The sequence below is a fragment of the Trachemys scripta genome, chromosome 1 (genome assembly GCF_013100865.1).
Source record: "Trachemys scripta elegans isolate TJP31775 chromosome 1, CAS_Tse_1.0, whole genome shotgun sequence".
NCBI lineage: Eukaryota > Metazoa > Chordata > Testudines > Emydidae > Trachemys > Trachemys scripta.
In genome coordinates this window covers 101,477,160-101,496,857 of record NC_048298.1, presented here as the reverse complement: position 1 = coordinate 101,496,857, position 19,698 = coordinate 101,477,160, and the positions used below count along the sequence as shown (strand labels likewise).

At 45.1% G+C, this 19,698-nt stretch overlaps 1 protein-coding gene across 3 annotated transcripts in view; it reads left to right on the top strand.

Moving 5' to 3' along the window:
* The window catches only part of BRAF (B-Raf proto-oncogene, serine/threonine kinase), a 134,610-nt gene that overhangs the window by 5,755 nt on the left and 109,157 nt on the right, over window positions 1–19,698 (top strand). For 2 of the 3 annotated variants that reach the window (XM_034779507.1, XM_034779516.1), the window contains exon 2: window positions 17,259–17,360. In XM_034779507.1, coding sequence (XP_034635398.1) covers window positions 17,259–17,360 — 102 coding nt within the window. Of the gene's footprint in view, window positions 1–15,686; window positions 16,028–17,258; window positions 17,361–19,698 lie in introns of all 3 variants that reach the window. The other variant, XM_034779526.1, reaches the window with a different exon arrangement.

Sequence of the window (19,698 nt, the reverse complement as noted above, 5' to 3'; positions counted from 1 at the left end):
AAACATTTTTTTTTCTCCTTTTGAAGTATTTTCCTGCCAAGTGTAACTTTACGTAACAGATGTTTGGGGATTGAATGGATTTTTTCTTATGATGAAAGTTAATGCAATATGCATTCCCAATGGAAGTACTCTACTATGATGATGCCACTCACTGTATTTTCCTCATTACAAGACACAAGAGGCTAGCATTGAAAGAGTCCATGTATCAACATTCACTCTTTTTGTTGAAAGCTGAATCTTAGAAATCAATTACTTTTGGTTTGGAAAAATGATTGCAATCAGTTACAGGTTGTTGATGAAACTGAGTATCTCTGGCCTGGTCTACACTATCACTTTAATTCGGATTTAGCAGCGTTAAATTGAATTAACCCTGCACCCGTCCACTCAACGAAGCCATTTATTTCGAAATAAAGGGCTCTTAAAATCGATTTCTGTACTCAACCCCGACGAGCGGAGTAGCGCCAAAATCGATATTGTCATTTCGAATTAGGGTTAGTGTGGCCGCAATTTGATGGTATTGGCCTCTGGGAGCTATCCCACAGTGCACCATTGTGACCCCTCTGGACAGCAATCTGAACTCGGATGCACTGGCCAGGTAGACAGGAAATGCCCCGCGAACATTTGAATTTTATTTCCAGTTTGCCCAGCGTGGAGAGCGCAGGTGACCACAGAGAGCTCATCAGCACAGGTAACCATGCAGGCCGATAATCGAAAAAGAGCACTAGCATGGACCGTACGGGAGGTACTGGATCTGATCGCTATATGGAGAGAGGATTCAGTGCTAGCAGAACTTTGTTCGAAAAGACAAAATGCCAAAACTTTTGAAAAAATCTCCAAGGGCATGATGGAGAGAGGCCACAATAGGGACTCGGATCAGTGCCGCATGAAAGTCAAGGAGCTCAGACAAGCCTATCAAAAAACAAAGGAGGCAAACGGTCGCTCCGGGTCAGAGCCGCGGACGTACCGCTTCTACGCCGAGCTGCATGCAGTTCTAGGGGGAGCCACCACCACTACCCCACCTCTGACCGTGGATTCCGAGAAGGGGATAATCTCATCAACTACACCGAGGATTCTGCGGACGGGAAGAGGAGGAGGAGGACGAGCTTGCGGAGAGCACCCAGCACTCCGTTCTCCCCAACAGGATCTTTTTCTGAGCCTGACTGAAGTACCCTCCCAAGCCAGTATCCAAGACCATGACCCCATGGAAGGGACCTCAGGTGAGTTTACCTTTTAAAATATAAAACTTGTTTTAAAAGTGAGCGTTTTTTAATGATTACTTTGCCCTGAGGACTTGGGATGCATTTGCGGCCAGTACAGCTACTGGAAAAGTCTGTTAACATGTCTGGGGATGGAGCGGAAATCCTCCAGGGACATCTCCATGAAGCTCTCCTGGAGGTACTCCAAAACGCTTGCCACAAGGTTTCTGGGCAGTGCAGCCTTATTCCCTCCTCCATGGTAGGACACTTGACCACGCCATGCTTACAGCAAGTAATCTGGTATCATTGCATGACAAAGCCTGGCAGCGTATGGTCCCGGTGTTTGCTGGCGTTCAAGCAACATCCGTTCTTTATCTCACTGTGTAATCCTCAGGAGAGTGATATCGCTCATGGTAACCTGGTTGAAATACGGGAATTTAATTAAGGGGACAGAGGTGGCCGTTCCTACTGGGCTGTTTGCCTGTGGCTGAAAAAGAAATCCTTCCCTGCAGTTAGCCAAGTGCAGGGAGGGGAGGGGAATTGGCCAGGAGCTTTTCGCATTTGGCTAGCAGGGATCTTCCCTGATACCAGCCACGCGGTGGGGGGAGGGGTAAAGCGATCATCCAGAGAATTGGATGGGGGTGGTTGTTAGTTTGTTTTCTGCTGCTGAAGGTTAACAGGAAAACGGCAGCACTCAACGGGCTTTGCTTGGTATGTGGGAAAGGAGGGCGCAGAAGCCGAAAGACAGTGGCTTACCATGGCCTCATGCAAGCCGAATTCTGTTGCCCGGACCTGTGTCTGTGATCTCTAGCAGCAAAGCCACAGGCACTCAATATTAAGATGCAAAATTCGACCTTGTACCGAAATCACATGTGCTATGTTATGTGAATAGTGTTGTTCACCGTGAAAGAGTATAAGCATTGTTCTGTAAAATTTATCTTTTTAAATACTTCTCTCCATTTTTTCCCTCCCTCCCGCAGCTGCAAATTTTTCAAGCCTCCCTCCTCCGTCCCGAAGGCTATCTCAGATAAGGCGTCGGAAAAAGAAGACACGAGACGAGATGTTCGCAGAAATCATGGAATCCACCCGCAGTGAAAGAGCTCATCTGAATGAGTGGAAGGACACGGTTTCAAAGTATAGGAAAGAAGCCAGCGAATGTGAGGAGAGGAGAGACGCTTGAGATGAGAGGTGGCGGCAGGAAGATCAGAGGAGGCAGGATGCAACGCTGGGGCTGCTGCGTGAGCAAACAGACGTGCTCCGGCGTCTGGTGGAGCTTCAGGAATGGCAGCAGGATAAGAGTGCCGCTACAGCCCCTGTATAGCCCCCCTTCCCCCTCACCATGTTCCATAGCCTCCTCACCCAGACGTGTAAGAACGCGGGGTGGGGGAGGCTCCGTACACCCTCCCATTCCACCCCAGTAGATAGCCCAAGCAAAAGGCTGTCATTTTTTTAACCTTTTTTTAGTGGCCTTTTCCTTCCCGCTGATCCTCCTCCCAAACCCCACCCGGTTTCTCTCCCTCTTTTTATAATCCATTAATAAAGAATAAATGATTTTTAAACGATAGTGACTTTATTTCCTTTATCAGAGGGGTAGCCGTGTTAGTCTGAATCTGTAAAAAGCAACAGAGGGTCCTGTGGCACCTTTGAGACTAAGAGAAGTACTGGGAGCATAAGCTTTCGTGGGTAAGAACCTCACTTCTTCAGATGAAAGTCCTTTATTTCCTTTGAAAGCAAGCTGGGGGAAGGGAGAGGGTGGGTTCCTTACAGAGAATGAGTCAATAAAGGGAGCGGGTTTTCCTGAAGGAGAAACAAACAGAAATTTCACACTGTAGCCTGTCCAGTCATGAAACTGGTTTTCAAAGCTTCTCTGATGCACAGCGCTTCCTGGTCTGCTCTTCTAATCACCCTGGTGTCTGGCTGCGCGTAATCAGCAGCTAGGCGATTTGTCTGAGTCTCCCACCCCGCCATAAAGGTCTTCCCCCTTACTTTCACAGAGGTTGTGGAGCACACAGCAAGCAGAAATAACAATGGGGATATTGGTTTGGCTGAGGTCTGAGCGAGTCAGTAACGATCACCAGCAACCTTTTAAACGGCCAAATGCACATTCTACCCACTATTCTGCACTTGCTCAGCCTGTAGTTGAATAGCTTCTGACTCCTGTCCAGGCTGCCTGTGTATGGCTTCATAAACCATGGCATTAAGGGGATAGGCTGGGTCCCCAAGGATAACTATTGGCATTTCAACATCCCCAACTGTTATTTTCTGGTCCGGGAAGTAAGTCCCTTGCTGCAGCCGTTTAAACAGATTAGTGTTCCTGAAGATGCGAGGGTCATGAACCCTTCCTGGCCAGCCCACGTTGATGTTGGTGAAACATCCCTTGTGATCCACAGGTGCTTGTAGCACCATTGAAAAGTACCCCTTGCGGTTTATGTACTTGGTACCCTGGTGCTCCGGTACCAAGATAGGGATATGGGTTCCATCTATCGCCCCACTACAGTTAGGGAATCCTATTGCAGCAAAGCCATTCACTATGACCTGCACGTTTCCCAGAGTCACTACCTTTCGTAGCAGCACCTCAGTGATTGCTTTGTCTACTTGCATCATAGCAGCCCCCACAGTAGATTTGCCCACTCCAAATTGATTTCCGACTGACCTGTAGCTGTCTGGCGTTGCAAGCTTCCACAGGACTATCGCCACTCGCTTCTCAACTGTGAGGGCTGCTCTCATCTTGGTATTCTGGCGCTTCAGGGCAGGGGAAAGCAAGTCACAAAGTTCCAAGAAAGTGCCCTTACGCATGCGAAAGTTTCGCAGCCACTTGGAATCGTCCCAGACCCGCAACACTATGCGATCTCACCGGTCTGTGCTTGTTTCCCGGGCCCAGAATCGGCGTTCTACGGCTATAACCTGCCCCATTAACAGCATGCTCTCCAAAGCACCGGGTCCCGCGGTTTGATAGAATTCCATGTCCATATCCTCATCACTCTCGCTGCTGTAGCCTACTCCTCGTCGCCTGGTTTTGCAGGTTCTGGTTCAGCATAAACTGCACTATAACGCGCGAGGTGTTTACAATGTTCATGGTTGCTGTCTTGAGCTGAGCGGGCTCCATGCTTGCCATGGTATGGAGTCTGCACTGTTCACCCAGGAAAAAGGCACGAAACGATTGTCTGCCGTTGCTTCCCTGGAGAGGGGGGAGGATATACCCAGAACCACCTGTGACAATGTTTTTGGCCCCATCAGGCATTGGGATCTCAACCCAGAATTCCAATGGGTGGAGGAGACTGCAGGAACTATGGGATAGCTATGGGATTGCTACCCACAGTGCAACACTCCAGAAATCGACGCTAGCCCCGGTACATGGACGCACACCACCGAATTAATGTGCTTAGTGTGGCCGCACACATTCGACTTTATACAATCCGTTCGCAAAATTCAAATTATATAAATTGGGATTAATCCTGTAGTGTAGACATACCCTCTGTGACATCTTCCCTGGTAAAATGAAATGTTGTTGATACCCTATTATTATAGAAGCACTATAATTTTCTCCAAAGTACCCAACAGCAAGCAAAGAAATGTACTAATTAATACACTAAAATGTTTTTACTATAAAAATAGGTTGCATCGCTCAGTTGTCAGTGAGTTTTTAAAAATAAGAATTCTGTTACGTAGAGGGATACTAGCAATAATTTCTGCAGCGTATTGTTTAAGTGTATTTAAGCCTCTGAAACAATGTTATTAGTAAGATAAATTGAAACAGTTAAACTTGCTGAAAATTGGTAATTTTAGTTTTTAAAACAGTATTTGAACTGTTGCATGAGTGAGTGTGATAGAGCATGGAGTCTGATTTTTTTTTCATGTATTTTACTTAATGTTGTCTGTAACTTTGCTTGATGTAAAATGTTTTCCTTATTTGACAAGTTCCTTATTTTAATGTATGAAATGTCTGAACTTCATTTTTTTGCAAAGCATTGCAAGCAAAATTGCTCTTTTTGGGAATTTCTTTCTTTTCTTTTTTTTTTTTTTTTTTTTTTTGGAGGTCCCTTAACACCTTTCACGAGGGTCATCTTTGACTTGTAAACTTCAGCCTGGGCAGAATTTTTTCTATTAATTTAATGGAATAAAAGTTTCTTCTTCTCTGTTCCCCTTCATCCAGATGTCCTGGGCACAATAACTTTTTTAGTTACTGCAGTATTCTCCATGATTTAAATATTCTAGTAAAGGGAAAGGAAACAGGTAGCTGATGCTTCCACAAATATACCTCCAGCAGAGCAAGCTGAAAGGGTATGCCATAAAACTTTATATTCCAGACATTTTGAAAAGAGCTTACAGTTTTTGCTAGAGTTACTATAAGATCTTTCAGTGTCCTAATTGCTCTGTGACTCAGGAAAAGCAGGCCATTCCTTTTATTGGTTGTTTTTTATTATCTAGCACCTAGGTGCTTATTTACAAAATTTAAAAATATCTCACACATTCACAGTGGATAAGGATGACCTGGTCTGGAATCCCTTGGGTCTTCTGGCTCTCCTTATGTTCACCTTGGCTTATGCCAGCTGCACTAGCTGGGAAGGGGAATCAAAACCCGATTCAGCCTTAATGGAGTGACCACACTGTTACCACATTCCTGTTTCTGCTTCCCTTATGGGCCAGAGTCAGTGGTCTTCTTTACCAAGTATCTGCAGCAGTTACTCCAGTTGCAGTTACCAAATCCGGTTCCACGTATCTTAAAATAAATGTATTTGACATAATGCAAGAAAATCTCTAAATAATCAATTGTAAATAAGTGTATCTACTAGGATATTATGATGTGTTGATCATTTGACACACAGTTTGGATTACAAATATGAAGTATTACCTACAACATATATAAACATTGTTTTTAGTCTTCCTCCATCCCAAACTTCCAGATACGTAGGGCTGTCAGACTTTCTTGCAGCATGTCCAATTAATGTTAGAATACATCTCTTTGGAATTCTTTGGTTTCATCTGTACTAAGCAAGTATGCTATTATAGGGACATGGGTTGCATATAAGTTGTTGGTTGCATGGATTGTCTTTGCATTGATGCAGCATGTCCACACTGCAGATCAGTTTGAAAAACCACTTTTATCATGTTCATATGTAGTTCTTTCAGCTGGTCCTGTATCAGGGCATTTTAGGACTAACCTATCTCATGGTTCTAGCATAGCTTTGTGGAACACTTGCAAAAATTTGTGATCTGAAGGGCATTCTGAAAGACTTGTTTAAGCATTCTTATTTGTTGCAGTGAATCCCTTTGGGGTTGTCACCTTTTTCAGCATGAAGTGCATGAGACGTTTTTGGTGCAAAGCCCTAGTACCAGTGTCACTGAGCTGTTGGCCTGGAATCTTTTGGCTTCTCTGGGTTAGCTAGTATACCTCCCTATGAGGAAAGGGAGGGGGAGAGACTTAAGTGACATCTGTCACTGAAGGCTCTGGGTCTCCAGCAATGTTAAATGGGGCTACTGAATTGATCTTAAATAATTTCCTGAAGGCTGCCAGAAGTTTAATTTCTCCTGACGAAGAATACCATTCAGCTCATGCCACTAGGTGAAAGAAGAAACAGATTCTTTATATCGGGTATTTCCAAATAAAAGGCAAGGAGTGTCTCAATATAAAGGATCTAGTATTTCTGGTAGGAAAAGGTAGAAAATAGTGTGTCTGCAATTATGTAGCTTCCTAAGGAAGGTGACTGGCTGTGCTCTCCAGACTTCTGCAAACACTTAAGTGTGTTTGGAGGTGTGGGGTGGGGGAATGTAGTGCAACCACTGGAAATATCACAGGTTTCTTATAAGAGACCAACACTAATAATTCTGGGTGTTGCCTTTTGGTCTGGCATCAGTTATGCATTTCTGTAAAATACTATGGCAGCCATAGCCTAATACCATAATATTTGAGTACCTCTGAGACAGAGACCCCTTGGCAATGGCTCCCCTATTCTCAAACATCTCTCACTGAGATTTGACAGACTAAACTAAACTAAACATGTCTTACACAACATTTATTTGTAAACAGTAACATGTAAGATATCTATACAAAGCTCATAACTTGTTAAGATTCATAATCATTGCAAGGTGTATATATATTGAAAGTATGCTTTCTGCACTTAGAGTAGAAATTAGTCATCTGGAGATAATGTAATGGCCCATTTGGGCAAGGGGGAGTTGCCACCCCACCCTGTTTGGCTGGTGATGCTATGCAAGCTCAGTTGTTTAGCCTTGAGCAATACTAAGACTTTGAATGGGAAGCCATCAGAGGCAACAACAAACAAATGAAACCAATTAAAGGTAAAAACAAATAAGAAAACATTACAACAAGTAGGTTTTCACCCTCTCTATGAATAGAAACTGAAGGCTGGTTTTGGTACAACAGGGAGGGAGAAGCACCCCATCCATTTACTGGGGATAACCCTGTGTGGAGTGGGGATGATTTTCTGAACTTTCAGATTATGGTTCTTAAGAAACCAGCTATCCCTGCAACAGACTGACCTTTTGGCGGAAATCTACTTTATTAAATAGAAGGGTAACTGTTGATAAGTGTAGACCCAGATTCGCATTTTATGATTTTGTTTTATATTGTAACCCTTTTCATAGAATATCAGGGTTGGAAGGGACCTCAGGAGGTCATCTACTCCAACCCCCTGCTCAGATCAAGACCAAGCCCCAGACAGATTTTTGCCCCAGATCCCTAAATGGCCCCCCTCAAGGACTGAGCTCACAACCCTGGGTTTAGCAGGCTAATGCTCAAATCACTGAGCTATCCCTTCCCCCCCCCACACACACTTTTGTTTCCACCGTTCTTATTTCTAGTTAAATCTTCATTTTTACAGCAAAACAAAAATAAGTTTAAGTGCTCACAAGTGTTGTGTGCTGTACAGGAGTGGTGGTTTAAGGTAAAATAGGTAAACTGGGGTATGCTGAACTAGGGTTACCATATTTCCATAATCAAAAAAGAGGACGGGGGGGGGGAGAGCCCCGCTCTAGCCCCGCCCTGCCCCACCCCCATCCACTCCCACCCCTGACTGCCCCCCTCAGAACCCCCAACTCCCCCTGCTCCTTGTCCCCTGACTGCCCCCTCCTGGGACCCCTGCCACTAACTGCCCCCTAGAACCCCACCCCCTATATAAGCCTCCCTGCTTCTTGTTCCCTGACTGCCCCGTCCTGAGAACCCCCCACCCTAACTGCCCCCCTAGGACTCTACCTGTCCCCTGACTGTCCCGACCCTTATCCATACCCCCACCCCATATTCACACCCTCGCCCCCAGACAGACCCCCGGGATTCCCATACTCTATCCAACTGCTCCCCGCCCCCTGACAGGACCCCCAGAACTCCTGACCCATCCAACCCCCTCTGCTCCCTGCCTGCCTCGACCCCTCTTCACACCCTGCCCACCTGAGAGTCCCCCCAGAACCCCCGACCCATCTAACCCCCCCTGCTCCCTGTCCTTGCCTGCCTCGACCACTCTCCACACCCCTGCCCCCTGACAGTCCCCCCAGAACTCCCGACCCATCCAACCCCCCCCGCTCCCTGTCCCCTGACTGCCCCCCTTTTCCAACTCCTCAGCCCCCTTACCATGCCGCTCGGCCGGGCGGCGTGCTAAGGCTGTGGAGGAGGGGGGGAGGGGCTCTGGTCGCTGCTGCTAGCCCCACCGCCGCGTTCCCTCACAGGCGCACAGCCCCGCCCCCCCCCAGTGCTGCCGGGCAGTGTGCTAAGGCTGCAGGGGATGGGGAGAGCCGAGAAGGGGCTTTGGCTGCCGAGGCCCCAGTGTGAGCGGCGCTCGGCCGCCCTGTCAGCCGCTTTTCACTCTTTAAATAGCCGACCGGGGGGAAATCCCAGACATTTTTACATTTTAGAAATCCCCCCCGGACGGCTATTTAAAGAGCGAAAAGCTGGACATGTCCGGGAAAATCTGGACGTATGGTAGCCCTAGCTGAAACTTTGGGTGCAGAGAATCTGGAGTTTCTGTGAGTAGCCAGTGTCGGGGGCTGGATATCACGGGAATGATTCAAAGGGACTCGGGGATTGAGGTGCATCTATTGTTAATCTGCAAGGCAAATTTAGGGCTGCCATAGCCCAGAGGAGAGTGCTTGAGTGGTTGAAAGGCTGGTGGCGTCCTGGAGCTGATGCCCAGCTACCTCAATAAAGACTCTTTTGCGGAAAGCAGGGGGTAACAAGGTGACTCTCAGTCCTGGCTAGCCAAAGAACTGTCACAGCCTTCCAAGAGTAAGGGCTGGTCCCCACTTAGTCCGGACTTCGGACTAAGGTACGCAAATTCAGCTACGTTAATAACGTAGCTGAATTCGAAGTACCTTAGTCCGAACTTACCGCGGTCCAGACGCGGCCGGAAGTCTCCCCCCGTCGACGCCGCGTACTCCTCTCGGCGAGCTGGAGTACCGGCGCCGACTGTGAGCACTTCCGGGATCGATCCGGGATCGATTTATCGTGTCTTAACCAGACGCGATAAATCGATCCCAGAACATCGATGGCGTGCCGCCGGACCAGCCGGTAAGTGAAGACTAGGCCTAAGAACATCTCTCTCTCTCTCTCTCTCTCTCACTCTCTCCCCCCCCTCCTCCCTCCCCACAGCAAAAGTAGGCTTGTGTGTGTGCGTATGTTGTATTTATTATCCTAAGGCTTGTCAACATGGTACTTTCGTGCACACCAAAGGGATGTAAATTTTAATCCTCTTGTGTTGCACACTAACCTGACCCAGGTGTGGTGCACTAAAAGTTCCCTAGTGCGTGTTAATATAGGCTGCGTTGATACTTTAGTGCATGCCATCAGGCTCCACAGGAGCCAGTAGTGCATGACACACTAGTGAGGACTAAAATTTACATCCCCCTGGTGTGACTAAATCTCTGTAGACAAGCCCCTGGAAAAAGTGATGGGTGCAGGTAAGGGTGCAGTTAGAAGAGAGCTTGAGAACAGAGGGGTGTATTGCATTTAGCCTGCAAAGTCACATAGTTAGTGGTGGTTATTATGCTATCCAGCAGTGAGTTCTATAGTCTTGGGCTGGTTCTTGCAAAGATCCTGTCTCCCATGACTAAGTTGCCCATAAGTTGTTGTGGCAGAAGATAGCTGTAAGGGAGAATGAGATGTGGTGATCTCTTGTGTAGCTAGAGCCATAAGAGGCTCATATGCACTTGCTTGCTGTTTGGACAATTGGAAGGAACCTACACATTTGTTCGTGCTGCTGGAGGCAGTGGGCTTCCTTCTTAAAGACCCAACATTTCAGCTTTTCCCACATAGATGAATGGGGTGTGACATTGCACTCTAGCATATTTTCATAAAATCATATAATGTAACAGGAATATGCTTCATGCAAAAAGTCTCTTGTAAGGTATCATTACAAAGCTTATAATCTACTGAGTGTGGTCATCCTATTTGTATAAATGTGTCACTCTTGTATCTGAAACTAGAAATATGAAATATAACTCTGAGGTCCTATTGTAATTATGCAAAGTGTGGGTCATTAATGGTGGTTTGGAATCTTGAGGGCTCCCATCAACTAGGAGAATTGACTGTACATGGCTCTGTTTACTTGTAAGCCTTCCTGTATATGTGTGTGCTTGCAAGTGGATAACAGTCTTACAATGACATGTGATCTTGTCACTTGAACTGGAATCCATCTTTAACGTGGTGCTTTTCCATTTAGAAGGAGGGGTGGTAACCCAAAGAGGGACAAAGGATTCCTGCCTTGTGCAAAAGAGATATAAGGGGGTGGAACAGAACAAAGAGGGTTGCAGTCATGAGAAATCCCCTAGCTACCACCTGAGCTGGAACACGGACTGTACCGGGGAAAGAATCATAGAACATCAGGGTTGGAAGGGACCTCAGGAGGTCATCTAGTCCAACCCTCTGCTCAAATCAGGACCAACACCAATTAAATCCCCAAATGGCCCCCTCAAGGATTGAACTCACAACCCTGGGTTTAGCAGGCCAATGCTCAAACCACTGAGCTATCCCTCCTCCGAAGGATTGGGCCCAGACTAGGAAGGCATCCAGTCTGTGAAAAAAGCCTATTGAAACATCTCTGAGGGTGAGATTTACCTGTATTCAGTTTTCTTACTGTATTAGGCTTAGAGTTGCATGTTTTATTTTATTTTGCTTGGTAATTCACTTTTTGTCTGTTATTACTTGGAACCACTTAAATCCTACTTTTTGTATTTAATAAAACCATTTTTTACTTCTTAATTAACCCAGAGTATGTATTAATATTGGTGGGGGGCGAGAGAACAGCTGTGCATACCTTTCTATTAACGTTAGAGGGTGAACAGTTTATGCGTTTACCCTGTATAAGCTTTATACAGGGTAAAACGTATTTATTTGGGGTTTGGATCCCATTGGGAATTGGGTATCTGAGAGCTGGAGACAGGAGCACTTCTTAAGCTGTTTTCAGTTAAGCCTGCAGCTTGTGGGGGACGTGGTTCAGTCTTGGATCTGTGTTTGCAGCAGGCAAGCACATCTGGCTCAAACGAGGCAAGGCACTGAAGTACCAAGCTGACAGGGAAAACAGGCTCAGAAGTAGTCTGGGCACATCAGGTGGCAGTCCCAAGAGGGTTTCGGTGATCCAGCCCATCACATAGGGTACCTTGTGTGGAAGCCTAACTGGACTCAAGGCCTTCTGCACTGGTACAGTATCAGTGGTGTGGACCTAGCAGAGAAGAGATGTTGAAGCCATCAGGCTTCAAAATGGATTAAGTTACAGATTTGGGGCCTGATACCCATAACAGTGGCTAATGACATGGCATGAGGTGACAGCTACGGATGCTGTAGTGTTAAAGTCAAGTGTTCTTGTGCTACATGTGATTGACTGCCTCCATGAAGTAGTGGCTTGTTCACTGGCTAGCTGCAGTTGTTAGGCAGGGACTTCCAGATTGCCTCAATCAGATTGAGTAATCACATGCTTCCTGCTTGAGATGGGTTGTACATACGTGGGGCTTCATTCTTAAGGAGCTGTTCTCTCTAGGACAGTCTATAGATTAGTGATCTCCAACCTTTTTATGCCCAAGATCACTTTTTGAATTTAGGAGCAACCCAGGATCTACCCCCTCTGCTCACTCCACCCCTCCTCCCGTTGCTCACTCTCCCCCACCCTCACTCACTTTCACCAGGCTGGGGTAGGGGGTTAGGGAAGGGTACAGGCTCTGGGCTGGGGCTGAGGGGTTTGCAGTGTGGAAGGGCACTCTGGGCTGAGCCTGGGCAGGGAATTGGGGTACAGGAGGAGGTGAGGGATGCAAGCTCTGGGAGGAAGTTTGGGTACAGGAAGGGGCTCTGAGCTGAGGCAGACTGTTAAGGTGCTGTAAGGGGGTACAAGGTGCTGGCTCTGGGAGGGGGCTCAGGGCTGGGGCTTGGGGTGCAGGAGGGAGTATGGGGTGCTGGCTCTGAGGGGAGTCAGGGCTGGGGCAGAGGGTTGGGGTGCAGGAGGGAGTATGGGATGCTGGCTCTGAGGAGTCAGCGCTGGGGCAGAGGGTTGGGGTGCAGGAGGGGGTTTGGGTTGCTGGCTCTGGGAGGGGGTTCAGGGCTCGGGGATGGGGTGCAAGAGTGGGTTCGGAGTACAGGAGGAGTATGGGGTGCTGGCTCTGGGAGGGGGTTGGGGTGCGGTCTCCTACCAGGCAGCACTTACCTTGGGTGGCTCCCGGTTGGCAGTGCAGCAAGGCTAAGGCAGGCTCCCTGCCTGCTGTGGCCCCACGCTGCTCCTGGAAGGGGCCAACAAGCCACTGTGGCCCCAGGGGGAGGAGCATGTGGCTCTGCGCGCTGCCCCTCTCTGCAAGCACTGCCCCTGCAGCTCCCATTGGCCACAGCTCCCTGTTCCTGGCCAATGGGAACTGCGGGGGCGGTGCTTGCAGGCAGGAGTAGCGCGCAGAGGGAGAACCCTGACCACCCCCCCCCGCCCGCCCCCAGGGTTGCGCGGCCACGCTGGCCTCTTCCGTGAGCAGCGTGGGGCTGGGGCAGGCAGGGAACCTGCCTTAGCGGCAGCCACGCTACACCACCAGAGATTGTGATCGATTGGTTGGTGACCCCTGCTCTAGATGCAGCTTTTTTGAGATAAGATCCATGGGGTAAGGTTCAGAGCTTTCACTGACCTAGTATTCCCAGAAATGGTTGATTCAAACATATAGGATCCTCTCTATGTGCAAGGTAGAATGGGTGTTGTCTCCTGTGTTAAGCAATTCTTCAAGGATCGGGTTGGGCAGTGTACCACAATATGTCTAATTACTGGTTACTTGGCAGGAAAGAGAACCTGATTGTAGACAGAGTATTTCAATCAATGTGAGAGCCATGTGAGTTGTCTCAGACTGAAGCTAGCTCTTTCACGAGTGGGGCATACCAGAGAGATCTGTTTGTGGTGTCTGCAAGCAACACACTGTTGGAGTTCTGCATAACTCGTTTAGTGATCCACTTTTGAGGGATGCTTTCTTTACTTACTGGATGGGGAGGGAGTTCATGTACCTTTCCTCCTGTAAGTAATGCACCTAAGGGTACATCTACACTACAGGGGGGAGTCGATTTAAGATACGCAAATTCAGCTACGTGAATAGTGTAGCTGAATTCGACGTATCGCAGCCGACTTACCCCGCTGTGAGGACGGCGGCAAAATCGACTTCTGTGGCTTTCTGTCGACGGCGCTTACTCCCACCTCCGCTGGTGGAGTAAGAGCGTCGATCCCCGAGAGGTCGATTTCTACCCGCCGATTCAGGCGGGTAGTGTAGACCTAGCCTAAGGGAGTAGAGCTCAAGAGGTTAATTTTTCTGGTAGACTCCTTCCAATCATCTAGGAAAACAAACCAATTCCAATAGAAAAGGTCCATGATTCAGTGTGAAAAGGCATGGTTTAGAACTTATTGTGTGCTCTTCCCCAACTCCTTTGAGTACATTTGGCAGCTATTTGGGCTTTTCCAGGGCTTTAACTCCAGTTTTTGGCTCTGAAAGGCTGCTCTCTATCTGCCTATCAGCTGCTGAATAGAGAGGCCCTCTGTTCCTCCTGGTGCTGCTACTTCTGTTATCATAATAGTGTTAGAACAGTAGAACTGGAAGGAGGGAGAGAGAAAAAGCAGCTCAGAATAGTAACTGCTGGATGCAAAGTAGAAAACATATTTGCAGGGAGGGAGGAAGTCATTCACCCTCCAGCCACCACAGAGGAGAAATGGGGAAGCTTCTGATAGTACAGGAACAATGAGACCACCTTGTCCGCTGGCAATCCCTTCCTCAGCCACCTATGTATGTGATGCTGTTAGTGTAGGAATGGGATGTTGAGTCCTAAGCCCCTCCATGAGGTGGTTATCCATGGGTGGGATTTTCAGAAGTGCCTAAATGACTTAAAAGTGAAAGTTGCATTGAAAGCCAGCGAGACTTGATTCTGAAGTCACTTAAGTGCTCTTGAAAATTGCCAACCCTACCAAGTGGAGAAATAGCTTAGGGACTCCAGCCATAGTGGTAGAGTGGATTTCTCATGCTCACAGAAAGTGTGGTGTGGGCTGGGAACTCTGTGATCTCTGCTTAGTTTTAGGATACCTAAAGCCCTATTTAACACTGGAGGTAGATAAGTTTTTTATTTTGTGTGTAGTACATTTATAAGCTCAAGTGCCCGTGCTGGATGTCAACGAGGTGATTAAACTTTAGTGTAACAACCTCCTTTTCAACCACTTGATATATGAGCAGACTTATTAAATTAAAGTTTTCCTTTGATACTGGGGATTTCAGCTTGTGTCTTGAGTGAGCATTAGGGCTCTGTTGACAGATCCAGTTGCTAAATATCTTCCAAGGTAGTGCTGGGATTCCACCTTAATCCTCCTGCCAAGTTTCTTTCCCAACATCCAAGCCAGCAGGGTCTTATTCCATCAGTTTACCAAGTAAAATTCCCTACTCTCTTATCTGGAACAGATTAGATGACAGAGAGAGCTTTCTGATTCTTTTGATATGCATACATTGCACAGCTCTCTCATTGCTGCTTCTTGGCAGGGATACAACATAATGGTCATATTAACAAACATTTGTGTGAGTTCAGAAAAAAGTTGGTCTTTACAGCCAGCCTCCACTGAGTTTACATATTAAGATTTGGAAGGCAGCCACAGAGTTCTGTTGAAATTGGCCTCATGAGAAGAAGCAAAATTTATCATCAGTGCTTCAAACTTGTATTGGGCTAGAGGTTACCCAACTGTCTTTCCACCTTGTTTTATTTTGGTGATGTCCCCATCCTTAATAGCTACTACAGAATAACAGATATCTTTATTAAAATATGAGTTAGGTGTGTTTTGAACTTCTAACATGTTTGTTCTGTGTTGCAGAAAGATTTTTCTCTTTACTTCTAGTATAATGTTTGAGACATTAATGGAGTTGGGGTTCTGTTACTGGTATCTTTTAATAGAACATAAAGCTAATTCCCTGCCATTTTATCCGTAACGGTATAAGTTCTATCACCACCATCCCACCTCTCTTCTTAGAGACTGAGGGATTTGTATTTTCTTTCACTGACAGGTCACAGGAATCTCTGAGGTTCTATTGGAAGAAGCAGTATGCAAGTCTCCATCCTGGAGCTGATGGCTTTTGAATTTTGAGCTATATTACTTTTTCACTAGTCTCTAAGTAATAGCATCAGTTTTGAATAGTGATACTTTTATAAATGGTACCTTCAGAGAACAGATAAGTATTTTTTCTCTGGCTTGTAGAAATTAAATCTTTCTCAGTTTTCATCACATTAAGTTGCTAGCAAATGTAATTCTAAGAAAAATAAAAATCTCTTTTCTGGAGGCCAGAGTCTATTGGTCCAACAAGTGAAAAAATTCGACTTCTACTGGATCAAAGTACCTTTTTTTCCTGTAAGTGAACTTACTATTGTATTGATTCAGCTTCAGCAATTGAACATTGCATAGTGATGACTTACAGTGCAAGGTAGCACTCATAGTCATCTCATAATACTAACAGTGGTTACAAGTTACAGAGTCAGTGGGAAAAACTTGCAAACTGAAGCAATCTAGAGCCCCAAGTGTACAATGTGTTTAAGATCAGGGCATTTAAATACTGCAGTGATAGGTACATTAGAAATATCTAGATCGGGGTCGGCAATGTTCAGCACGCGGCTCGCCAGGGTAAGCACCCTGGCGGGCCGGGCCAGTTTTATTTACCTGCTGACGCGGCAGGTTCGGCTGATCGCGGCCCCCACTGGCCACGGTTCGCCGTTCTGGGCCAATGGGGGTGGCGAGAAGCGGCGCGGGCCGCAGCTTCTCGCCGCCCCCATTGGCCCAGGACGGCAAACCGCGGCCAGTGCGGGCCGCGATCGGCCGAACCTGCCGCATCAGCAGGTAAATAAAACTGACCCGGCCTGCCAGGGTGCTTACCCTGGCGAGCCACGGGCCAAATGTTGCCGACCCCTGATCTAGATCACGTGATTACAGTAGTTACCAGTTTACCACTGAATGTTTGACATTTGTTGATTTGCAAGTGTCATCATAGCAACTTGAACAGATTAATAAAATCCTGAAACTTTGACCATTACATAGATTAGTTTTCTCCTCTAATCAGATTTCTGTTTTGTACTGTATCATATGTAACCTTAGACAAGTCACTGTACCTCTTTACCTCAGTTTCCCCATCTGTAAAATGGAGATAAGACTTTGTAAAGTGTTTTGAGATCTCCATATAAAAAGTAATATATGAGAGAGATGTTTGTTTTTAGCAGTTCCTGCATTTCAAAATGAAAGGGTCTTTGCTCAGTTTAGTTTAAGACTGGAACAGAACTGAGACTGTATTGATACAGATAGTAGGTGATCATAATAACCACCAGTCACTGTTTTTGATTGACCTTACTGATACTTTGAAACGGTATTTTCATTAAGGACTTCTGTCAACAAAGCTCTGGAAAAAATGATTAATTTGGGTCTAGGACAAATTTTACAGTCATTTCAGTAAAATATGGAGTCTGACTTTTTTCAACCTTAAAGATTAACTTAGTTTTTAGCTACTAAGATGTGAGTTCATGGTTTTTAATTTTTTAAAATCTGTCCCAGACTTGCCTCTTTTGATTTATAAAAATATATTTTTATATTTTAGGTATGGAATATCAAACAGATGATTAAATTAACACAAGAACACATAGAGGCACTGCTGGACAAGTTTGGAGGAGAGCATAACCCACCATCAATATACTTGGAGGTAAGCTTTGAGTATCAAATGAACTCCATTGAGTTAGTGTAATATGCTGTATATTTTTCAAGTATAAAGTAATTGTCCAGTAGAAGACTAACAGAAATACTTGTAATAGAGAACTATTTCTTCCTTGACTATATAAAAACAAATTATGCTTCTAATACTTAAAGATAGAAAAGAGATATTAGTGAGTCTTTCCCTCTTTTGTGACAAGCTGCAGGGTTCCTGGTGAGTAATATGTGTACTGCTGAGGGAAAGGCAGAAAACTATTGAAGTAGGTGTGCTGTTACAACTAGCGTAAAACATAAACTCTTAGCGGCAGCTTTCCATTCTGCATTCTAAGTGCGTGTAGGTGTGCATAATCTGGTTGCAACTCCATAGGTAAGATAGAGTTGTGTTGTGCATTATACTTTATTTTGTCTAGGGAGAAATATAAACTTAAAACCAATTCCCCAAATTTAGAACACTTACTCTTTGAGCAGAATGAATTTTCTGAGAATGTATAAGTAAATCTGTTAATTTGTTTGCATTATAATTAATAAAATTATTACTTTTTAAGAAATGTAGTAGTATTTGGTTTTTGTTCCAAACAATCCTAATGGAATAACATACTTGAAATTTACCATGATAGTTGAAATTCATTGAAATCTTAAACTGTTTGAGGTAACTAGTTATAATCAAGCTATGTTGTTGTCTAAATGGGATCAGTTCAACAGCTCAGGTAACTCTCAAATGGGACCATTTGTGACATCAATGCAACCAGTTCCCCTCCCTTTCTGTACATCTAACTTGCATGCAACAGTTTTATTAGTTGTAATGGCTCAGTTGTATGAGGGAGACTGGACATACAATGAGTTCTTCTTGGTTAGATTATTTGCCCCAACTGTCATTGCTCTTTAAAGATTCTGTAGTGCAGACTAGTGAGCTAGTAATTTGCCTTTGCTTCATTGCATGTTAAGGCAAAACTGCTGGGGGCTCAAGCACAGGGGGAGCCCTTAGAGCATGGACACTGGGACTCTAGGATTGAGTTCTCACTGCCTTTATTCACATAGCACTGATTTTACTAACACAGCACTCTGATAAATCCATTGCAGTTTAAGGGCCAGATTCACCATTACACTTAGGTTGCTTGCTCTGCTTTGGTGTACTGCTCTTAAAAGTTAAAATAATAAAAAATTGTTATATTTTTAACAAATTATTATAAATATGTGATCCATTCTCTTTGTGTTTCTTGCTTGGTGTTCATATATGACATTTTTAAAAAATGAAGATAATTCTCAAACCAAAAAGCTGTTACTTTCTCTTAACCTTAACTTCATCACATCAGTAAGTTTAAGGATAAAAACATTACAGGAATTTTATAATTCGACCAGGAAATTCAGAGATAAGGTTACACTTAAAAGAAATCCAGATTTGTTAAGGTATGAAAATGCATATTTAAGGCACCCAGATGCCTCTAGGGGATAAAGAGATAGGATTAAAACTGATATTTAAACATATGAAAGAAATACCTAATCTGGGACCAGAAACACTAAAATACTTTAATCAGAATCCTATATTCTTTGCATAACATCACTGCAGGCAGAGATAAGGTTGTTTGGTTGTCTTGACTGTGCATTTCTATATCTAAACATGTTAAGATTTCTTTGATCAACTTGTTTGTTTTAGCCTGGTGCAAAAGTAGTGGTTGGCGCTTACTAGCTTGTTAGAAGTTGCCGTGACACAATTGGTCTGAAACTCTAGTGTATCACAATGCTGGATATAAAGCAGCCTGACACACAACAAACAAAAACACATCTTGGTGTTGATTGCAGGGTTGAAAGTACAAAAATGTAGAAAATATGTTCCACCATCTTATTAGAAACAGTATGGTTGCCAAAGTATGGAAGACAAATGTTAAATTTCAGTAAGTGCACATGAACAAATTCACCAAGAAATTCTCTACATATAAGAGACTTTAGAAGGGAGATAAGGGAATACTGATAAGTAAGTTACAAGCAGCTCAACAGATGTGCATACCGTTGAGAAATCTAATAAAAATGGAAAAACAATGTGGATAACCTGTGCACCACCATCTTGCCTGTTGCTCAGGCCCTTACCAGGGCATCATTTTCAAATCAGACCTCTTTTGGTTTTCATGACCAGGCTATGTCTAAATCTTGCAGATTCTTTTTGCATGACATACCTAAAATATGCCTTTCTTTTCCATCCACACAGCTAAAACTCTTGACCAGGTCTGATCATATCATGTGTAAATTATTGCAACATCCTTTCCTGTCCTTGACCAATGCAATCTTGCCCCATTCCTGCCTATTCAGAATTCTCCTGCAAATATACTTTTCCT